This window comes from Tribolium madens, unplaced genomic scaffold (assembly GCF_015345945.1).
Source record: "Tribolium madens isolate multiple individuals breed KSU strain unplaced genomic scaffold, Tmad_KSU_1.1 Scaffold_1;HRSCAF=32;Tcas5.2_LG8, whole genome shotgun sequence".
In the NCBI taxonomy this organism is placed as follows: domain Eukaryota; kingdom Metazoa; phylum Arthropoda; class Insecta; order Coleoptera; family Tenebrionidae; genus Tribolium; species Tribolium madens.
The window spans coordinates 2874552-2889716 of record NW_025400984.1 but is presented as its reverse complement, the minus strand read 5'-3'; the positions used below and the strand labels follow the sequence as shown (position 1 = coordinate 2889716).

The window sequence follows — 15165 nt, the reverse complement described above, 5'->3', positions numbered from 1 at the left end:
GGAAATTTCCAGTTTTTGAAACTATTCTCTGTGCGGTCATTGGTTACTAAAATATCGATGATCAAAGACCAAATGATCCTTTTTTATTAAAAGTCAAAAATCTCAGCGAAAAATTGACATAAAGAGAACATAAAAAAAGCAAATTGAAGCTGAAAGAACAAGCTATCCGGCCCATGCATTGATTAAACTAATAAAAAATTCCCCAAGTCGGTGTATCAAAAAAAAAATTAAATAAATTTTAGTTATTTATTCTACGAGTTTGAGTATAAATCGGACGCTTTATTTCACCTACAGTGGATTTTTAAACCACGAGTGGAAAAACCGTAAATTTTGACAGTGTCGAAGAATAAACAATTTTTTTTCTTTCGCCATTTCTTAGGATTACGTAATAATCTAGCTCAGAATTTTTTTTGCCAAAAGATCTCAAAACTAGAAACTTGAAGCTTAAAAATGTTTCTTTTATCTAGATACGACTATTTTTCATTGAGGTACAGTCTTTCAAAAACCACCACAAAATTTAAGAAATTTTTTTTCTTTTTTTTTTGGAATAGAATATAAAAGTTTAAAAGAATGTTTTGAAGTTTTTGAAATCATAACAAATCTTTTTTCAAGGAGTTTTTCACTGAAAAGCTTAATTTTTAATTAATGTGAAAAATGGAAAAACAAAATAGAATAACATAAACTATGAATTTGATTAATTTTTTCAAACGGGAAAATTGAATAATAGCAAATTTAAGACATCTTTGACATTAAAAGTGGGTGCCCCGCACCCATTAAATTTCAATGCAGCTACGTAGTCAGCGCCCGTGATTTGTCCCCAAAAACTCACCGGAATTTTTTTCAAGTTTGAACATAAATCTATTCTGGATTTTTTCCGACAGCTGAGCACTAGCTGATTCAAGTAAATAAATTAAGTAAATGTTTATAATGAGGATTATAAATACTTTTAAATGTAATTTCGAGTTTAGTTGCATTCGTTTAGCTGAAACTTGACAATGTTTCTTTCGTTGTTTGCAGTCTTTTTAAGTGTGTTAATTTTTTTCAAATTTATAAGCCCTTGTACTTACTGGAAGGAAAAGGGAATCAAGCATGTGCCAGCATGGCCTTTAGTGGGTAGCATGGGAAGAGTGTTTTTCAAAAAACAACCATATGTTGAGTTTGTCATTGATTTATACAACAAGTTCTCAAACGAAAGGTACTACAACTACGACATAATTTTTTACCATTTTTTCCTTTCTTAGATATGTAGGTTTCATGAAATTTACCCAAAACTGTGTTTTGATTCGTGACATTGAACTAATCAGGAATATAACAGGGAAAGAGTTTAATTATTTTACAGATCGTACAGTTTTATCTCAACTCAAAAATGATCCAATTCTGTCAAAAAGTCTAATAAGTCTTAGTGGTGACAATTGGAGGGACATGCGAGCGACTCTAAGCCCAGTTTTCAGCAGCAATAAAATCAGAAACATGTACACATTTATCGAAAAGTGTGCTCAAAATTTCATCAGTCATTATAAAGCCGAAGTTGAAGTCGAAGTAAAAGAAATTTTTTCAAAATATGCCAACGATGTGATTGCTTCAGTTGCGTTTGGTGTCGAGATTGACTCTTTAAAAGAACCAAACAACGAGTTTTACGCAAATACATCACCGTTATCTCCGAATTTTTTCAAAAAACTTCTCATTGGTAAAGAAAAAAATGATCGACAAGATTTAGTTAATTTGTTGATGGAAGCTCGAAACGGGGCTCTCAAATTCGAGACGTACAAAAGGGCAAAAGGTGAAGGTTTCGCCATTGAGGGAGAACCAGAAATTGACCCTTTGGCCAACCAAGTGGAACTCTCGGATGACCAAATTTTGGCCCAGGCCCTACTTTTCTTTTTCACTGCTTTTGACACCATTTCCACGTCTTCCAGTTTTCTGGCTTACGAACTTGCTGTCAATCTTGACGTCCAGAAGAAACTCCAGCGAGAGATCGACCGAGTGATGCAAATCACTGGTGACAAAATCCCCTACGACGCTTTGCTTTCAATGAAATATCTCGATCAAGTCATTTCGGGTAAAAATTTCGTCTTGGAGAAATTTTTGATTAAAGATTTTTTGTAGAAAGTTTGAGGAAGTGGCCTCCCAAATTCGAAACCGACCGTCTTTGCACCCGCGACTACCACTTAAAACCCCAAAAGAGTGAAACCCGTTCTCTTCTGATTAAAAAAGGAATGCCGGTTGTTTTACCAATCATCGCGATCCATCGTGACCCTCTTTACTACCCCAACCCCAATCGCTTCGATCCTGACAGGTTTAATGATGAAAATAGATCAAAGGTGATTCCAGGGACGTATCTACCTTTTGGATCAGGTCCAAGAAATTGTCTTGGTGAGATTTACGACCGTTTTTATTGACACGATTAGAATGCTTTTGTCCGTAGGTGTGAGACTCGCACTGCTGGAAATCAAAACATTGTTCTGTTATTTGCTTTCAAAGTTTGATATTGTACAGGTTAAAAAAACGCAAATGCCGATTAAACTCAGTCCCAAGTGTTTGGATATGCAGCCGGAAGATGGGTTCTGGCTGGGTTTTAGACCCAGAAATTAATGTAATAAAAAAAATAAAGCCCAAATAACTGTGGTGTTGATTTGTTATTAAACCTTCAAGAAAATTTAATTGACATGATTGCAGTATTGCAAAAATCATGACCTTCCTAATTTATTATCTAATCGGGTTTGAAGATTGCAATAACAACAAAAAACTGAAAACATGCACTTTGAAACGTGTTTTTTAAGAAACAGGGTTATTTTGATAGAAATATATTTCAAAAATCATGTATAGAAATATTTTAGACTAATTATGATAATAGGCCATGCAGATTTGATCGTTGTCATCAAATAAACTATTTCAAAGCAAATGAGTCATTAAACCAAGGCCGATTCTGTACGTACTGTATTTTATAGTTTGCTATTATTAGTCGTGTTCACTGTACCTAAAACTGTGCAATAATTATCTTATCTTTTAACATATTGATAACATATTGCACCACTGATAAAAATGATTCTTCTCGTGGTGTTAGGTGTCCTTATTTCTTGCATTTGGGCTTATTATAAAATAATTAAACCGGTGAAATACTGGCAAGAGCGAGATGTGATCCACGCCAAAGCATGGCCAATTGTTGGAAGCTTGAAAGATGTCACTTTGAAAAAAAAACACGTTGCTGATGCTATTAATGAAATTTATAACCAGTTTCCCAATGAAAGGTAATCAACAATTATTTTGTCAATCCATTTTAATGTTGATACTCGCAGATGTGTTGGTTATATGGATTTTACAAAACCTTTTCTCATGATAAGAGATTTGGAATTGATTAAAAGGATCACAGTGAAAGATTTTGATCATTTCCAAGACCATCTAGCTTTTGATACCATCATAAGTGATCCACTGTTAGCAAAAAGTTTGCTTAGTCTCAATGGAGAGAGTTGGAAACGGATGAGGGCCACAATTAGTCCAGTTTTCACCAGCAGTAAAATGAGATTTTTATACACTTTGATGGAAGAGTGTGCAGAAAATTTCACTAATTATTTCAAAGAAAAAGAAGTCAAAGTTGAGATGAAAGAGTTATTTTCGAAATTTGCCAATGATGTTATCGCAAGTACAGCTTTTGGTATCCAGATTGACTCTCTCAAAGACCCGAACAATGAATTTTTCAAAATGGGTTCCAGCTTTACTAATTTCGAACTGTGGTCCATTCTCAAAATTTTTATCATGCAATTGGCACCCGGATTAGCCAACGTAATTAATTAAACTAAACCGCTTCGTTTCTAACACTTGATTTTTAGTTACTGCGACTTCGGGTCTTCAGTGAAGAGATTACTAATTTTTTCAGGTCGTTGGTAAGAGACAATATCGAAAAAAGGCACACGGAAGGAATCATTCGTCCCGATTTGATTCACCTCCTCATGCAAGCCCAAAAAGGCCAACTCAAGTCCGAAACAGACGAAGAAATCGAGCACTCAGTCCTCGGCAATGCCAAAATCGAGCTAACAGACGACCACTTTGTCTCTCAAGCCTTAACTTTCTTCCTCGCCGGTTTTGACACTGTTTCAACAGCTGCCAGTTTTATGGCACAAGAACTGGCACTCAATCCCCAAGTCCAGAAACAACTCCAACTTGAAATTGACTCAGTTTGGGAAAAATACAACGGAAAAGTCCCCTACGAGACTCTCCAATCGATGAAATACCTCGACCAAGTCGTTTGTGGTAAGTCAAAAATTTCGCCAAAATTTCTAACCCAGTTTGAAGAAACGTTAAGGTTGTGGCCACCGGCATCACAAACTGACCGACTTTGTGTCAAAAGTTACGTAATCGAGCCGGTGAATCCCAAGGAAAAGGTTGTTTTTGTTGAAAAAGGGACATCGGTTCTTGTACCAATCATGTCAATACAGAGGGACCCCAATTATTGGGAAAATCCGGACAAGTTTGATCCTGAGCGGTTTAGTGATGAAAATAGGACGAAAATAATTCCAGGGGCGTACTTACCGTTCGGGGCAGGGCCCCGCAACTGCATTGGTGCGTCAAGTGAGTTATAATTGCTAAAATTTTATTATTCTGGTTGCAGGTTCGAGATTTGCTTTACTTGAAATCAAAATTCTTTTTTTCCATCTCTTGTCAAAATTTATTCTTGTGCCGGGTGATAACACAGAAATTACGTTGAAACTTGACCCTACGAAACTAAGTATGACTCCAGAACATGGCTTCCAATTGAGTTTGAAACGGAGATTGTTATCTCCTTAACTGATTCAAGTGTTTAGAGGAAATGTCAAGTGGTGTAGGTCACGATTTTGTCACCTCTACATTTCATGACATTGATCTTATCAGGGATTACAGTTTTATTAATATTTTGTAACCACAGTTAGTTCAGTGTCAATAAAAGACAAAAATAACGTGTTTATTTTGGTGGTGCATTTTTATGTAAATAAATAATTTCCAAATCCGTGTTTGTGTGAACCATGTGTTATCAATTGTTCTGATTAGTGAAAATAAGTTATTTCAAGAACAACCATTGAGCAGAAATGTTGTACGTTTTGTTGGGAGCGCTTTTAGCCCTTTTTATTTATTACAAAATTGTCAAACCGGCGAAATTTTGGGACGAACGTGGTGTGACCCATGAGCCGGCTTTGCCCCTCGTTGGAAATTTCCTCCCAGCATTTCTTCGGAGGAAACACCCTGTAGCAATTCTAACAGAACTGTATCAAAAATACCGAGGGAAAAGGTAATCCCAAATTTTTTGATCCCAAAATTAAGTTTAAAATTTCAGATATGTTGGGTTTTTGCAATTCAATCATCCTTTTCTGATGGTGCGAGATATCAACTTGGTCAAACAACTCACTGTTAAAGATTTTGACTCGTTCCATGACCACTTCCCGTTCAACTATGCCAAAAATGATCCCATTTTAGGCAAAAGTTTGCTCTTGTTAAGTGGCCAAAACTGGAAGCAGATGAGGGCGACTTTAAGCCCGGCTTTCACCGCAAACAAAATGAAAAACATGTATCAACTAATGACAGAATGTGCGAAAAACTTTGTTGGGCATTTTAAAGGCAAAGAGAAAGTCGCTGTTGAAGTCAAAGACATTTTTACGCGATTTACAACCGATGTGATTGCTTCAACAGCTTTTGGTATCAAAACCGACTCACTCAACGAACCAAATAACCGTTTCTTCCTCATGGCCAAGACTTTGGGCAAATTTGGGCTCGTTCAAATTGTCAAAATGTTGGTTTCGTCGTTTGTCAAAATCGGGATTTTTCCCAAAGATGTTGTAAGATTTTTTGGCACAATTATCAAAAACAATATTTTTGAGAGAGAACAAAATGGGATCGTGCGACCTGATATGATCCACTTATTGGTTCAGGCTCGTAAAGGCCAACTCAAGTACGAATCATCCCAAGACGAAGGATTTGCCGTAGTTCAGGAGTCCCAAATCGGGCAAAAATTTGACCAGAAGAGACTCACAGATGACGATATTGTGGCCCAAGCAATGACTTTCTTTTTTGCTGGTTTTGAAACAGTGGCAACAGCTTCGTCTTTCATGGCTTACGAGCTTGCCATTCATCCGGAAATTCAGAGGAAACTTCAAGAGGAAATTGATTTTGTCGGGGAAAAATGTGAAGGAAAAGCTTCATACGAGACTCTTCTCTCGATGAAATATTTGGATCAAGTTGTGTGTGGTATGTTTTTGGTGATTGTTAATAAGTTTCTGGAAATTCAAATTATAGAAAGTTTGAGGATGTGGCCTCCAGGGTTCCAGATCGAACGCATGTGTACCAAAAATTACAAAATTCCACCGAAAAATCCCAATGAAAAAGAAGTTGTTTTGGAAGAAGGAATGTCACTCATTATTCCAGTGTTCGCCTTACACCACGACCCGGATTTGTTCCCGGAGCCTGACAAATTTGACCCGGAACGTTTCAGTGAAGCCAACAGAACAAAAATTGTTCCAGGGAGTTACCTACCATTCGGTTTAGGCCCTCGGAATTGCATTGGTGAGTGAAAATTGCCCATTACCAAACACTATTTCACTATTTTCAGCCTCGAGGTTTGCCCTACTGGAAATCAAAACCTTATTTTTCCACTTGTTGTCAAGATTTGACATTGTGGCCATTGACACGACCCAAATACCCCTCAAGTTAAGCACATGGAAGGTGCAATTGGAACCGGAAAAGGGTTTCAGACTAGGCATAAAACCAAGAAAAGTCACTATTTATTAATAAAAAATACAAATTACAATTTTCTACGTTTTAAACCAACCCAAATTCCCCCTTTTGCATCTAGACCTAAAGTTTTAGCAAATTTGAGCGGAATCACTGTCTTTTCTACGGGAACTAAATCAAACTTTGTTAAGAGATTAATGAGCAAGACTTTGATTTCCAGAAGAGCGAACCGTGAACCTGAAAAAAATTTCTAATGAAAAAAAAATTGCATGGAACGGAATCTTACCAATGCAATTTCGTGGTCCTATCCCAAATGGTATGTAGGACCCTGGTAAGATTTTCCCTTTGTTTTCATCACTGAACCGATCAGGGATGAATTTTTCCGGTTCGGGGAAAAACTCGGGACTGTAATGCAAGGCAATGACCGGGATTGCAACCAAACATCCTTTTTCAATAATTGCCACTTTTTCTCCTTCTTGTTTCGGCCTGATGACATAATCCTTGACACAAATCCGGTTCAGGACATAACCTGGAGGATATTTCCTCAAGGCTTCGGACACGACTTGGTCTAAGAATTTCATTTTGAGGACTTGTTCGTAGGAGATTCTCTCTTCCATGACCAAATCAATTTCTTTTTGCAAGTTTTTCTGGATTTCTGGATTCACCACAAGTTCGTAGGCTAGGAAACTCATCAAACTAGACGAAGTGGTGAAGCCAGCAATGAAAAAAACTAGAGCTTGTGCTGTGATAAGTTCGTCTGTGATGTTTAGTGAGTTTTCATTTTTCCCAATTGGTGACTCTTGAACTGTTGCAAAACCAGTATCGAGTGAATTTGGCTCGATTTGGTCATGTTTTAGTCGTCCTTTTCGGGCCTCCAACAACAGATGGATCATATCAGGTCTTAGGATCCCTTGCTTTTCCCTTATAGTAATCGCATCTTTGATAATCCGGAGGAAAAAATCGGAAATTGTAGAGGGGAGAGCTGGAATTCGGAAAAACTGCACTGGATTGCCTCCCAGTTGAAAATCGTATTAAAATACCTCAAAAATCTTCGGGAAAAAACCGTAGAGGAGGCTTTTGAGGAGCCTCCAAGGCGTTGGTTTGGACACAAGAGTGCCCATTTTGTAGAACTCGTTCCCTGGGTTTAACAACGAGTCGCATTCGATTCCAAAAGCGCAATTCGCAATCACATCATTGGTGAATTTCGTACAAATGTCCTTCATTTCGACTTGGACAACACTTTCGCCTTGACCTAGAAAGTGTTGAGTGAAATTTTCCGCGGTTTGTGCGATTAGTGTGAACATCGCTCGCATTTTGCTTCCGGTAAAAGCTGGACTTAGGGTCGATCTCATCTCGCGCCATTTCTGGCCCTTCAAGGAAAATAAATTAAGCCCAAGAATAGGGTCGGTTTTCTCGTTTGTAAAAGCCGAGTGGTCTGTGAAATGTTCAAAATCTTTCACTGTTATTGATTTGATTAGATCCAAATCGCGGACAAAGAGCGACGGTTGGAGGAATTGGTAACTGCCATAGTATCTAGAAATTTGGTCAAATTTTTGGATTATTCTTTATTTTGGTTACCTTTTATCGGGATGTTCGTTGTAAGCAGCTATGACAGCTTCAGCAAATGACTCTTTCCCCAAAAACACTTTCCGAAAACGGGTCCATGGTTTGACGTAAAAAATATCGCGACGTTGCCAGTAAAAAAAGGGCACTACCAGTTTAAAATAAATAATCGCAAGGAAAAGAAGGACAAATAGCAACACTGCAAACATGGCTGAATGAAATGTGAATACCTGGGAGATGCTTTCACCTTGATTCGAGTTTAGTGAACTCTGGACGAAGATAATTATTATTAGTGAAATTTTCTGGTTTGTGATTAAATCAAAAATAAATCATTTAATTTGTTTTATTTCGCATGAAATCATATGACTTCAAAACTCGTGACAAAATGACTTAAAAATTATTTTATTTTAATTCCCAAGGTAATGATAGGGTAAAAATGTTGTTGTACCAGTTATTTCAAGTTCTTCACGTGACATTTTTTTTAAATTAAATTATATAACGCGGCCTTTGAACAAAGGTAATGACTAGCTTGTCTGGAAGTCATCTTTTCATTATTTTAGAGTTTTAGAAATGCAATTTTATCTTGACAAATAATAAAAACATTCTTTTACATTTTTAAATTAAAGGAAATAAAGTGAATTTATAAACGATTTATTTGTAAAAAACGATAATTTTGTGATCATTTAAATTTCGACAATTTATTCAATTATTTTTTTTCTGTAATTCTGAGTATTATTGGAATTTAATGTTCTTTTAAATATGGTAGCATCCGATTTTTTACATTTTGTGAACAAATGGTAAACTAGTTCACAAATTTACGCACATTTGCAGAACCTTTTGAACAATGAAGTTGAAACTTTTGTTCGTAAGCACATTGCTTTTTCTCATACCTAGCATTGTATCAGAAGAAAAAAAGCTCATAGTTTATGATTCGACAACAGTAGATGAACATTTCCGTACTAATACAACAAGAAAAGAAGAAAATGTTATTGTTGTATTTGAAGAAACATTTGAGATCAAAGTTGAGAATGAGTTAAATGTACTTCGGAAAAATATGCTGGAGATAGAGGAAGAACTTAAATACTTAATTATTAGTGGTGTTAATTTAAGTGAAATTGAACCAGAAACTTTCTTTGGACAGAACATCATTTATTCGATTGATCTAAGTGACAACAAACTAATCATCATACGTTCAAACACATTCCGAAACATATCTTGTAGAAGTTTAGTTTTGCATTCAAACGGAATAAATTATATTGAGGAAGAAGCAATTTCAAATATGCCCAACTTGGAATTTATTGATCTAAGTAATAATCAAATTGTTGATTTTACTAGTGACTCTTTCGTTTCCTTACCGAAGTTAAGTGCATTTATTATTAGTGATAATAAGCTTAAAACACTGAAGAAGAAACAGTTTGATTTCATGAGTAAGGAAGAAATATTATCAATCTCAGCTAGGGATAATTCTATTGAGGAAATTCATCCAAAAGTTTTTGAAGGAAAATTTGTGTTTCAATTGATTTTGGCAAATAACAATATCAGGGATGTTCCCTGTGATATTTGGAAACAAAATAATTTGGAATTTGTAAATTTGAGCGGGAATAAGTTGGAAGAACTCTGCGATGAATCTTTTTATAATAATAATACAAACATGTTGGTGGATTTGCGCGATAATCCTTTGAAATTGGAAACTTTGGAAAAATTGAAACGGAAAGAAATGTTTTTCGTGAAATAGAAATCAAACATTGTAAACGTTTTGTTGTACACAATTTTGTTTAATACAATATAAAAATTTCCCAGATTTTTTACATTTTTTTTATCCGTTTTAAAATCCTTAAATAGAAATAAACAGCTTTAAAATTACCTAATAATAACTAATAATAAAAAATATTCAACAGTAATTACATCAGTGATGATAATTTCTTGATAATTTTAAAATTCAATCAATCGTGCGAGAGCATTTGGTGCATGCAAATGGTTGTAAAAACTACAGGATAGGATAAACTAAAAGAAGATAAATTTGAAAATTAACAAAACATTATTGAAATTAAAAAAAAAGATTTAAACATAAATAATTATTGATCATAGAAATAAGTTGCAGAAACCAGGTATTTAAATTTAATGAAGAAATGTTGAGGAAATCAGTCTGTTCATTTAAAAGGTCAATATTAATGTTATTTCAAATAAATCGGAAACAAATACAATAAATTGTACAAAATTTATTTGTAAAAGACGTTAACAATTATATTGGAAAATTATTTTGGTCGGTGACTCCTCATCCAACCTCTTTAACCGCCTCTGAGTGGGGCAGTCGAGTGGATTTCCCGTGAAAATCCCAAGAGTCAAATGATTCAACTGGAAGAAACTCCCCGGCAAATTTTCCAATCTATTGTCTTGCAAATATACTCTAACCAGAGTATGACCCTCAAAAACCCCACTTGGCAACTCCTCAATTCTGTTCCTCCTCAAATTAAGTGTCTCCAACATAACATCGTTGAAACTCAAACAATCAACGTTTTCGATTTTGTTATTATCCAATAAAATTGTTACCGGTTTTTCACTGTTCATGAAACGGAACCAATTCGGACCCACTTTTTTCAGCCGATTAAAAGCCATGTCCAGATAGATAGCCGGCGCTGAAATAATCGAATTTTCAAAAATTTCCACAATTCGATTATTCGATAAATTGATAATTTCCAAATTGGGTAAGTCAACAATGGCTTCGTTTTGCAAATAAATGATTTCATTTTGTTTAAGTATAAGTTCAAAAATTCCTAAATTTCTGAAAGTCCCAGTTTCGATCACTTTCAATTCGCTGTTGGCAATCACAATAGTTTCAGTGATTTCCTGATCGACAAAAGCGTCACTTTGAATTCTCTTCAACTTGTAGTTTGTATCCATAATAAAAATCGAAGTTTTCTCTCGGACTTCTAACAAATTTTTCCCAAAAACTTCAAACTCATCTTCAATTATCAATTTTTTCGCGTTTTCCACACTTGTGATTTTATCTTCATTTCGACGGATTGTTTCACCACCCACTGTTATTGTGTATTTCACTCCTTCAATTAAATGTGAACAGGTCACAACTGTGGTTAAAAATAATTGAAAGTTAACAAAAACCATCATCAAATCTGGAATAAGTTAATACAGGTCTGGGATTTTTATTTAATTGTGTATGAGGTAAAAAAATGTTACATGACATAAAAAATGTGTAAAGTTATTTTTAGATTGTTTTTTCCTTTGATTCACCGGAATTAATCAGAAAGTTTTACTGGTTGCCGACCCACAAAATTAAATTAATTTGTATAATTAATTAATTTGTTTATCTTCTTTTTAGTACGTGATCACTAACAAAAAACGATTACGGAATGTGAAATTCTACACTTTAGCACCTATTTATCAGAATTAATAATCTTCGTGTAAAAAACAGACTATTTTGATCCCAATCTCTCATATCAGATTTTCGTGTCAACTAATGAGTTCAAGTAATCGCTGTTAATTAAATGAGTTAATTTGTTTAGCCAAACGAATTCATGTGATTATATTTATGCCAGAAAAATAGCCCTGCAATAAAATTGTTTAAGCAGCAGCAATTAATATCACGAGGTAGTTTAAACAAGTGGCTACTTAAAAAGGGGCCAAATGTCAATGCGACACAGCATGTTGTGTGCCACTGGTAATGATGACTAATATTCATTGGGAATTTTACAGTCAGGAGACGATTTTTACACTATCAGCCATTTACATAATTGATAATTTTTTTCTGATTTTTCGAAATGTTTGCAGAGTCAAAGTACACGCATTTCTTATCCTCATGCAAAATAATTTGTACTGCTTATCATGATTTATTAACACCGGTTGGCTAACTCAAACAAGCCATAATTTTACATTTTCTGAAAATTTTTTTGTTTGTGCAAGAAATGTTTTTTTCCAACTGCATGTCTCATGTGTCTAGAATGTCAGGGATTAAGCAAAATTCCAAGACATTTCTTTATCTTTTTTAATATACATAAATATTCCAAATTATTGTTGGCAATAATTAATTGTTTTATCAATAACGGTTTAGCAATTTTGTTTTAATCGGTCTATAACTCGTGTGACAATACGACGTTTTATAACGCCAGTAATCTCTTAAAGCACTCATTTGAGTGTCGAAATAGGCCCCTTTAACACTCTTCATTTTCAAGGTTGGCAGCAGTGCCAATAACCAGTGTTAATCAATTGACGCAAAACGTTCCCTGAAGTTTGGTTAAATTTTTAAATAAATAAATTGATTTTGTGTTAATTTGAAAAAATATTGTTGTCAATCATGTATTTAGCAAATACTTGTGTGATATAATAATAATGTAAACGCGCAAAAGCTGTCATTTATTTTTTATAATTTTAAAAACAAACACTTTATCCTTGTGATTTATGAAACAATTTGTTTTAAAATCTTTGTTAAATATTATGTTAAAACTATAGCAAAACATTTTCAAACTACTTTCAGTGACCCAAAATTTGCCCGGGAATTCCCCGATTGTACAAACGCCTCTAGTGACCCATTTTTGGAATTAAAACTTAAGAAAGTATCACCTTGTCACGCATTGTTTTTATCCGTAATTTTTCTAAACGATTGTAGGTTAATGAACCAATTTAAGTAAACAAATAATTTAGAATTGTCATAATGACGTCACATGAAAGTAGTTCTTATTGACGTGATTTTGCACTTCTGAGAAACAAATCTGGTTGGTGTTAAATTATTAATGATTTTTTTATTAAAATCATTTGGTGGATGCGCCGGTTTAAGTTATCTCACTTTGTAAATATTTTCCGAGTTAATAAAATGTTAATGACATTTTGTGAAATATTTATTAAAATTTGAGCTAAAAATATATTTAAAAATAACAACGGTAATATTTAAAATTTGCAACTTGTATTGTAATAAAAAGTAACCTTGTTTTAGTGATTACCACCCGGAAAAAATCGATTTCGGCCGAATTTTTACTCAGTGATTATTCAAAAAATGCTAATAAAACACTGATAAAGTGATATACAGTATTGTTTTTTCCAAATTTGAATACATAATACTTTGTTGCCAAACATTGTTCAAATTTCTGCTCGTAATTACAATTGCTGAAATAATAAGTGCTTTTGTTATCAAACATTTGAACCAGTTTTCTCAAGTTAATTCACATTGTTGAGTTTTCTTATTATCAAGATCGAGATAAGTTTTACTTCAATTTCAATTTTATCCTCAATTTGCATTTGAATTTATTGCAAATTGAAAACTCTAGTGTTAAAAAATGTAAAACAGTTCAATATTTACAAAATTTGTCAAGTTTTAAGTCAGCTGAATTTTATTTTAAAAATTAAGATGAGAAAACAAGATAATCAAAACGACAAATGTCAAAATTTTCTACTAATTTTGAGTCATCGATATTTTGGAAAACTATCTCACAAAGTGAAAATTTAATAATTTTAGCAAACTTGACGTTTTTTGGAAATCCTTTGATAATCTGGGATCGCAATTGGGATTAGGCGTGCGTAGGCTTAAAACGTCATAGAGAAATCTACTCTGAGAAATTGTATGTTTTATTACTTTTAAGACCTGATTTCTGTCTCTAATACACAAAAATTCCATAAAATCTTAAAAATGTACAAATTTGGTTAATACCTGATTGTTTATGGCCGAAATAGTCATAAAATATGCGCTATTTTTCTATAGGACGGGCTAATATTTAAATAGCAAGTTTGTTTTTCCAACTCGCAATTTTTCCACGACTGAATAACTTTAATAATCCCTAATTTTGACAGTATGAGTCTTGTGGACCTAAACTTGTTTAATTATGACTCAACGATGAATGATAAAATAATGTAAAAGTAAATAAATCATAAAAGAAATTCCTTCCAAAGTCTTGTAAAAAACTACGTAAATAAGTCGATTATCGTGCGATTAAACGGCTTATCATTACTTTGCCTGTATTAAACACAATAATCCACCTTTTTTAATCCCTCACTTCTTGAAAATGCAAATTTTCATCGGAGGGACATGTTAATCTGATTTTCTCAATTTTTTCACGCCATAAGCAATGGCTTAATGTGAGGCGGAATAGTCTCGGTTAAAATTCACGTGAGTTTGTTTGTTTTCCGGGCTGTGAGGGATTCCGGTAATGACGTGAGAAGAGCACGTGACCACCAGTACATATGGAGTTGAAATTTGTTGATGGATTCAGTTTACTTCCAGTTCAGACTATAAGACGCGCTTCAATTGTTATCTCTTCGCCTAGTATTAAATAGTGTGAACAACGGGACTTCATACTAGAACTCGCCAGAAAGAAAGTATAGATAATATGCATCTACAGAACGATGACCATCGCTTCATGTGAGTAGAAATCCCACTTTTTGCGATTATTTACAAAAAACTTGTGTGTTTACTAGTGCAGAACGGCACAATGTGGGGCATTTTAGTTTTAATACATTTTCATTTTTTGATAAGTTTGAACCGATTTGAACTTGGCGATTCTAGAGCAAGGCTTTGATTTATTATCTTTGATTATTTGGTAATTAGCCATAAATCTCAATTATGTAAAATTTGACTAAATCAGCTCGTCTTAAATTTATTATCAAAACGGTGGAATAATTATTGAAAGTGGAAACGTTTGACTAAATTCTGCAACTTCTCGAAATTAATTAAATTGGTGTATTCAACATTAAAAAAATTACAACCGTTGGCAAAATACATATTTTTTTTATTGCCAGATACAATTTTTGTTATGTTTATTGCCGATTTTTAAATTAAAACACATATACAGGTAGAGTCACCAAATTAAAATACATATAACTGATTTATGTTTCAAACGCAAGTTTTTCGTTTTTCCTTTGTTTTCTATTTTTGTAAAATAAAAAAGAAAGAAATTAAGTTAT

The 15165-nt window shown here is 34.0% G+C and overlaps 6 protein-coding genes across 7 annotated transcripts in view; 4 read left to right on the top strand and 2 right to left on the bottom strand.

Moving 5' to 3' along the window:
* Positions 1-994: 994 nt before the first annotated feature.
* Positions 995-2610, top strand: LOC123003771 (cytochrome P450 9e2-like). The gene is made up of 4 exons (XM_044396757.1): positions 995-1195; positions 1242-2059; positions 2107-2373; positions 2426-2610. The coding sequence occupies exons 1-4, from the start codon at positions 996-998 to the stop codon at positions 2590-2592; spliced, it is 1452 nt and encodes a 483-aa protein (XP_044252692.1). The 5' UTR covers position 995; the 3' UTR covers positions 2593-2610.
* Positions 2611-2946: 336 nt separating this feature from the next.
* On the top strand, positions 2947-4995 carry LOC123016376 (cytochrome P450 9e2-like). The gene is made up of 5 exons (XM_044416733.1): positions 2947-3248; positions 3297-3780; positions 3828-4248; positions 4291-4557; positions 4607-4995. Exons 1-5 carry the CDS (start codon positions 3043-3045, stop codon positions 4780-4782), a joined length of 1554 nt encoding a protein of 517 aa, XP_044272668.1. The 5' UTR covers positions 2947-3042; the 3' UTR covers positions 4783-4995.
* Positions 4996-5053: 58 nt separating this feature from the next.
* LOC123016375 (cytochrome P450 9e2-like) lies at positions 5054-6772 on the top strand. Its single transcript, XM_044416732.1, has 4 exons — positions 5054-5260; positions 5306-6213; positions 6262-6528; positions 6575-6772. The coding sequence occupies exons 1-4, from the start codon at positions 5061-5063 to the stop codon at positions 6751-6753; spliced, it is 1554 nt and encodes a 517-aa protein (XP_044272667.1). The 5' UTR covers positions 5054-5060; the 3' UTR covers positions 6754-6772.
* LOC123004063 (cytochrome P450 9e2-like) lies at positions 6725-8582 on the bottom strand (the record flags this gene model as incomplete). Its single annotated transcript, XM_044397179.1, has 4 exons — positions 6725-6933; positions 6983-7694; positions 7737-8229; positions 8275-8582. Coding segments are annotated over 4 exons (1680 nt in total), but the record flags the coding sequence as incomplete, so codon positions are not given.
* Positions 8583-10494: 1912 nt separating this feature from the next.
* Positions 10495-11382, bottom strand: LOC123004062 (follicle-stimulating hormone receptor-like). The gene has a single exon (XM_044397178.1). It carries the CDS (start codon positions 11380-11382, stop codon positions 10495-10497), a length of 888 nt encoding a protein of 295 aa, XP_044253113.1.
* A 3067-nt stretch (positions 11383-14449) lies between these two features.
* The window catches only part of LOC123016389 (sodium-independent sulfate anion transporter-like), a 4175-nt gene continuing 3459 nt past the window's right edge, over positions 14450-15165 (top strand). Inside the window, exon 1 of one of the 2 annotated variants that reach the window (XM_044416754.1) lies at positions 14450-14623. In XM_044416754.1, the coding sequence (XP_044272689.1) occupies positions 14592-14623 (32 nt within the window). In that variant the 5' untranslated portion in view covers positions 14450-14591. The remainder of the gene's footprint in view (positions 14624-15165) is intronic. The other variant, XM_044416753.1, reaches the window with a different exon arrangement.

Bases quoted from the DNA above. Each gene is read 5' to 3' on its own strand.
- LOC123004062 (XM_044397178.1), bottom strand. From the start codon at position 11,382: ATGGTTTTTGTTAACTTTCAATTATTTTTAACCACAGTTGTGACCTGT.
- LOC123016376 (XM_044416733.1), top strand. From the start codon at position 3,043: ATGATTCTTCTCGTGGTGTTAGGTGTCCTTATTTCTTGCATTTGGGCT. The intron at 3,781-3,827 runs GTAATTAATTAA...CTTGATTTTTAG, and splicing joins TGGCACCCGGATTAGCCAAC to TTACTGCGACTTCGGGTCTT. The intron at 4,558-4,606 runs GTGCGTCAAGTG...TTCTGGTTGCAG, and splicing joins AGGGCCCCGCAACTGCATTG to GTTCGAGATTTGCTTTACTT.
- LOC123003771 (XM_044396757.1), top strand. From the start codon at position 996: ATGTTTCTTTCGTTGTTTGCAGTCTTTTTAAGTGTGTTAATTTTTTTC. The intron at 1,196-1,241 runs GTACTACAACTA...TTCCTTTCTTAG, and splicing joins AACAAGTTCTCAAACGAAAG to ATATGTAGGTTTCATGAAAT. The intron at 2,374-2,425 runs GTGAGATTTACG...TTTTGTCCGTAG, and splicing joins AGGTCCAAGAAATTGTCTTG to GTGTGAGACTCGCACTGCTG.
- LOC123016375 (XM_044416732.1), top strand. From the start codon at position 5,061: ATGTTGTACGTTTTGTTGGGAGCGCTTTTAGCCCTTTTTATTTATTAC. The intron at 6,214-6,261 runs GTATGTTTTTGG...TTCAAATTATAG, and splicing joins TTTGGATCAAGTTGTGTGTG to AAAGTTTGAGGATGTGGCCT. The intron at 6,529-6,574 runs GTGAGTGAAAAT...CACTATTTTCAG, and splicing joins AGGCCCTCGGAATTGCATTG to CCTCGAGGTTTGCCCTACTG.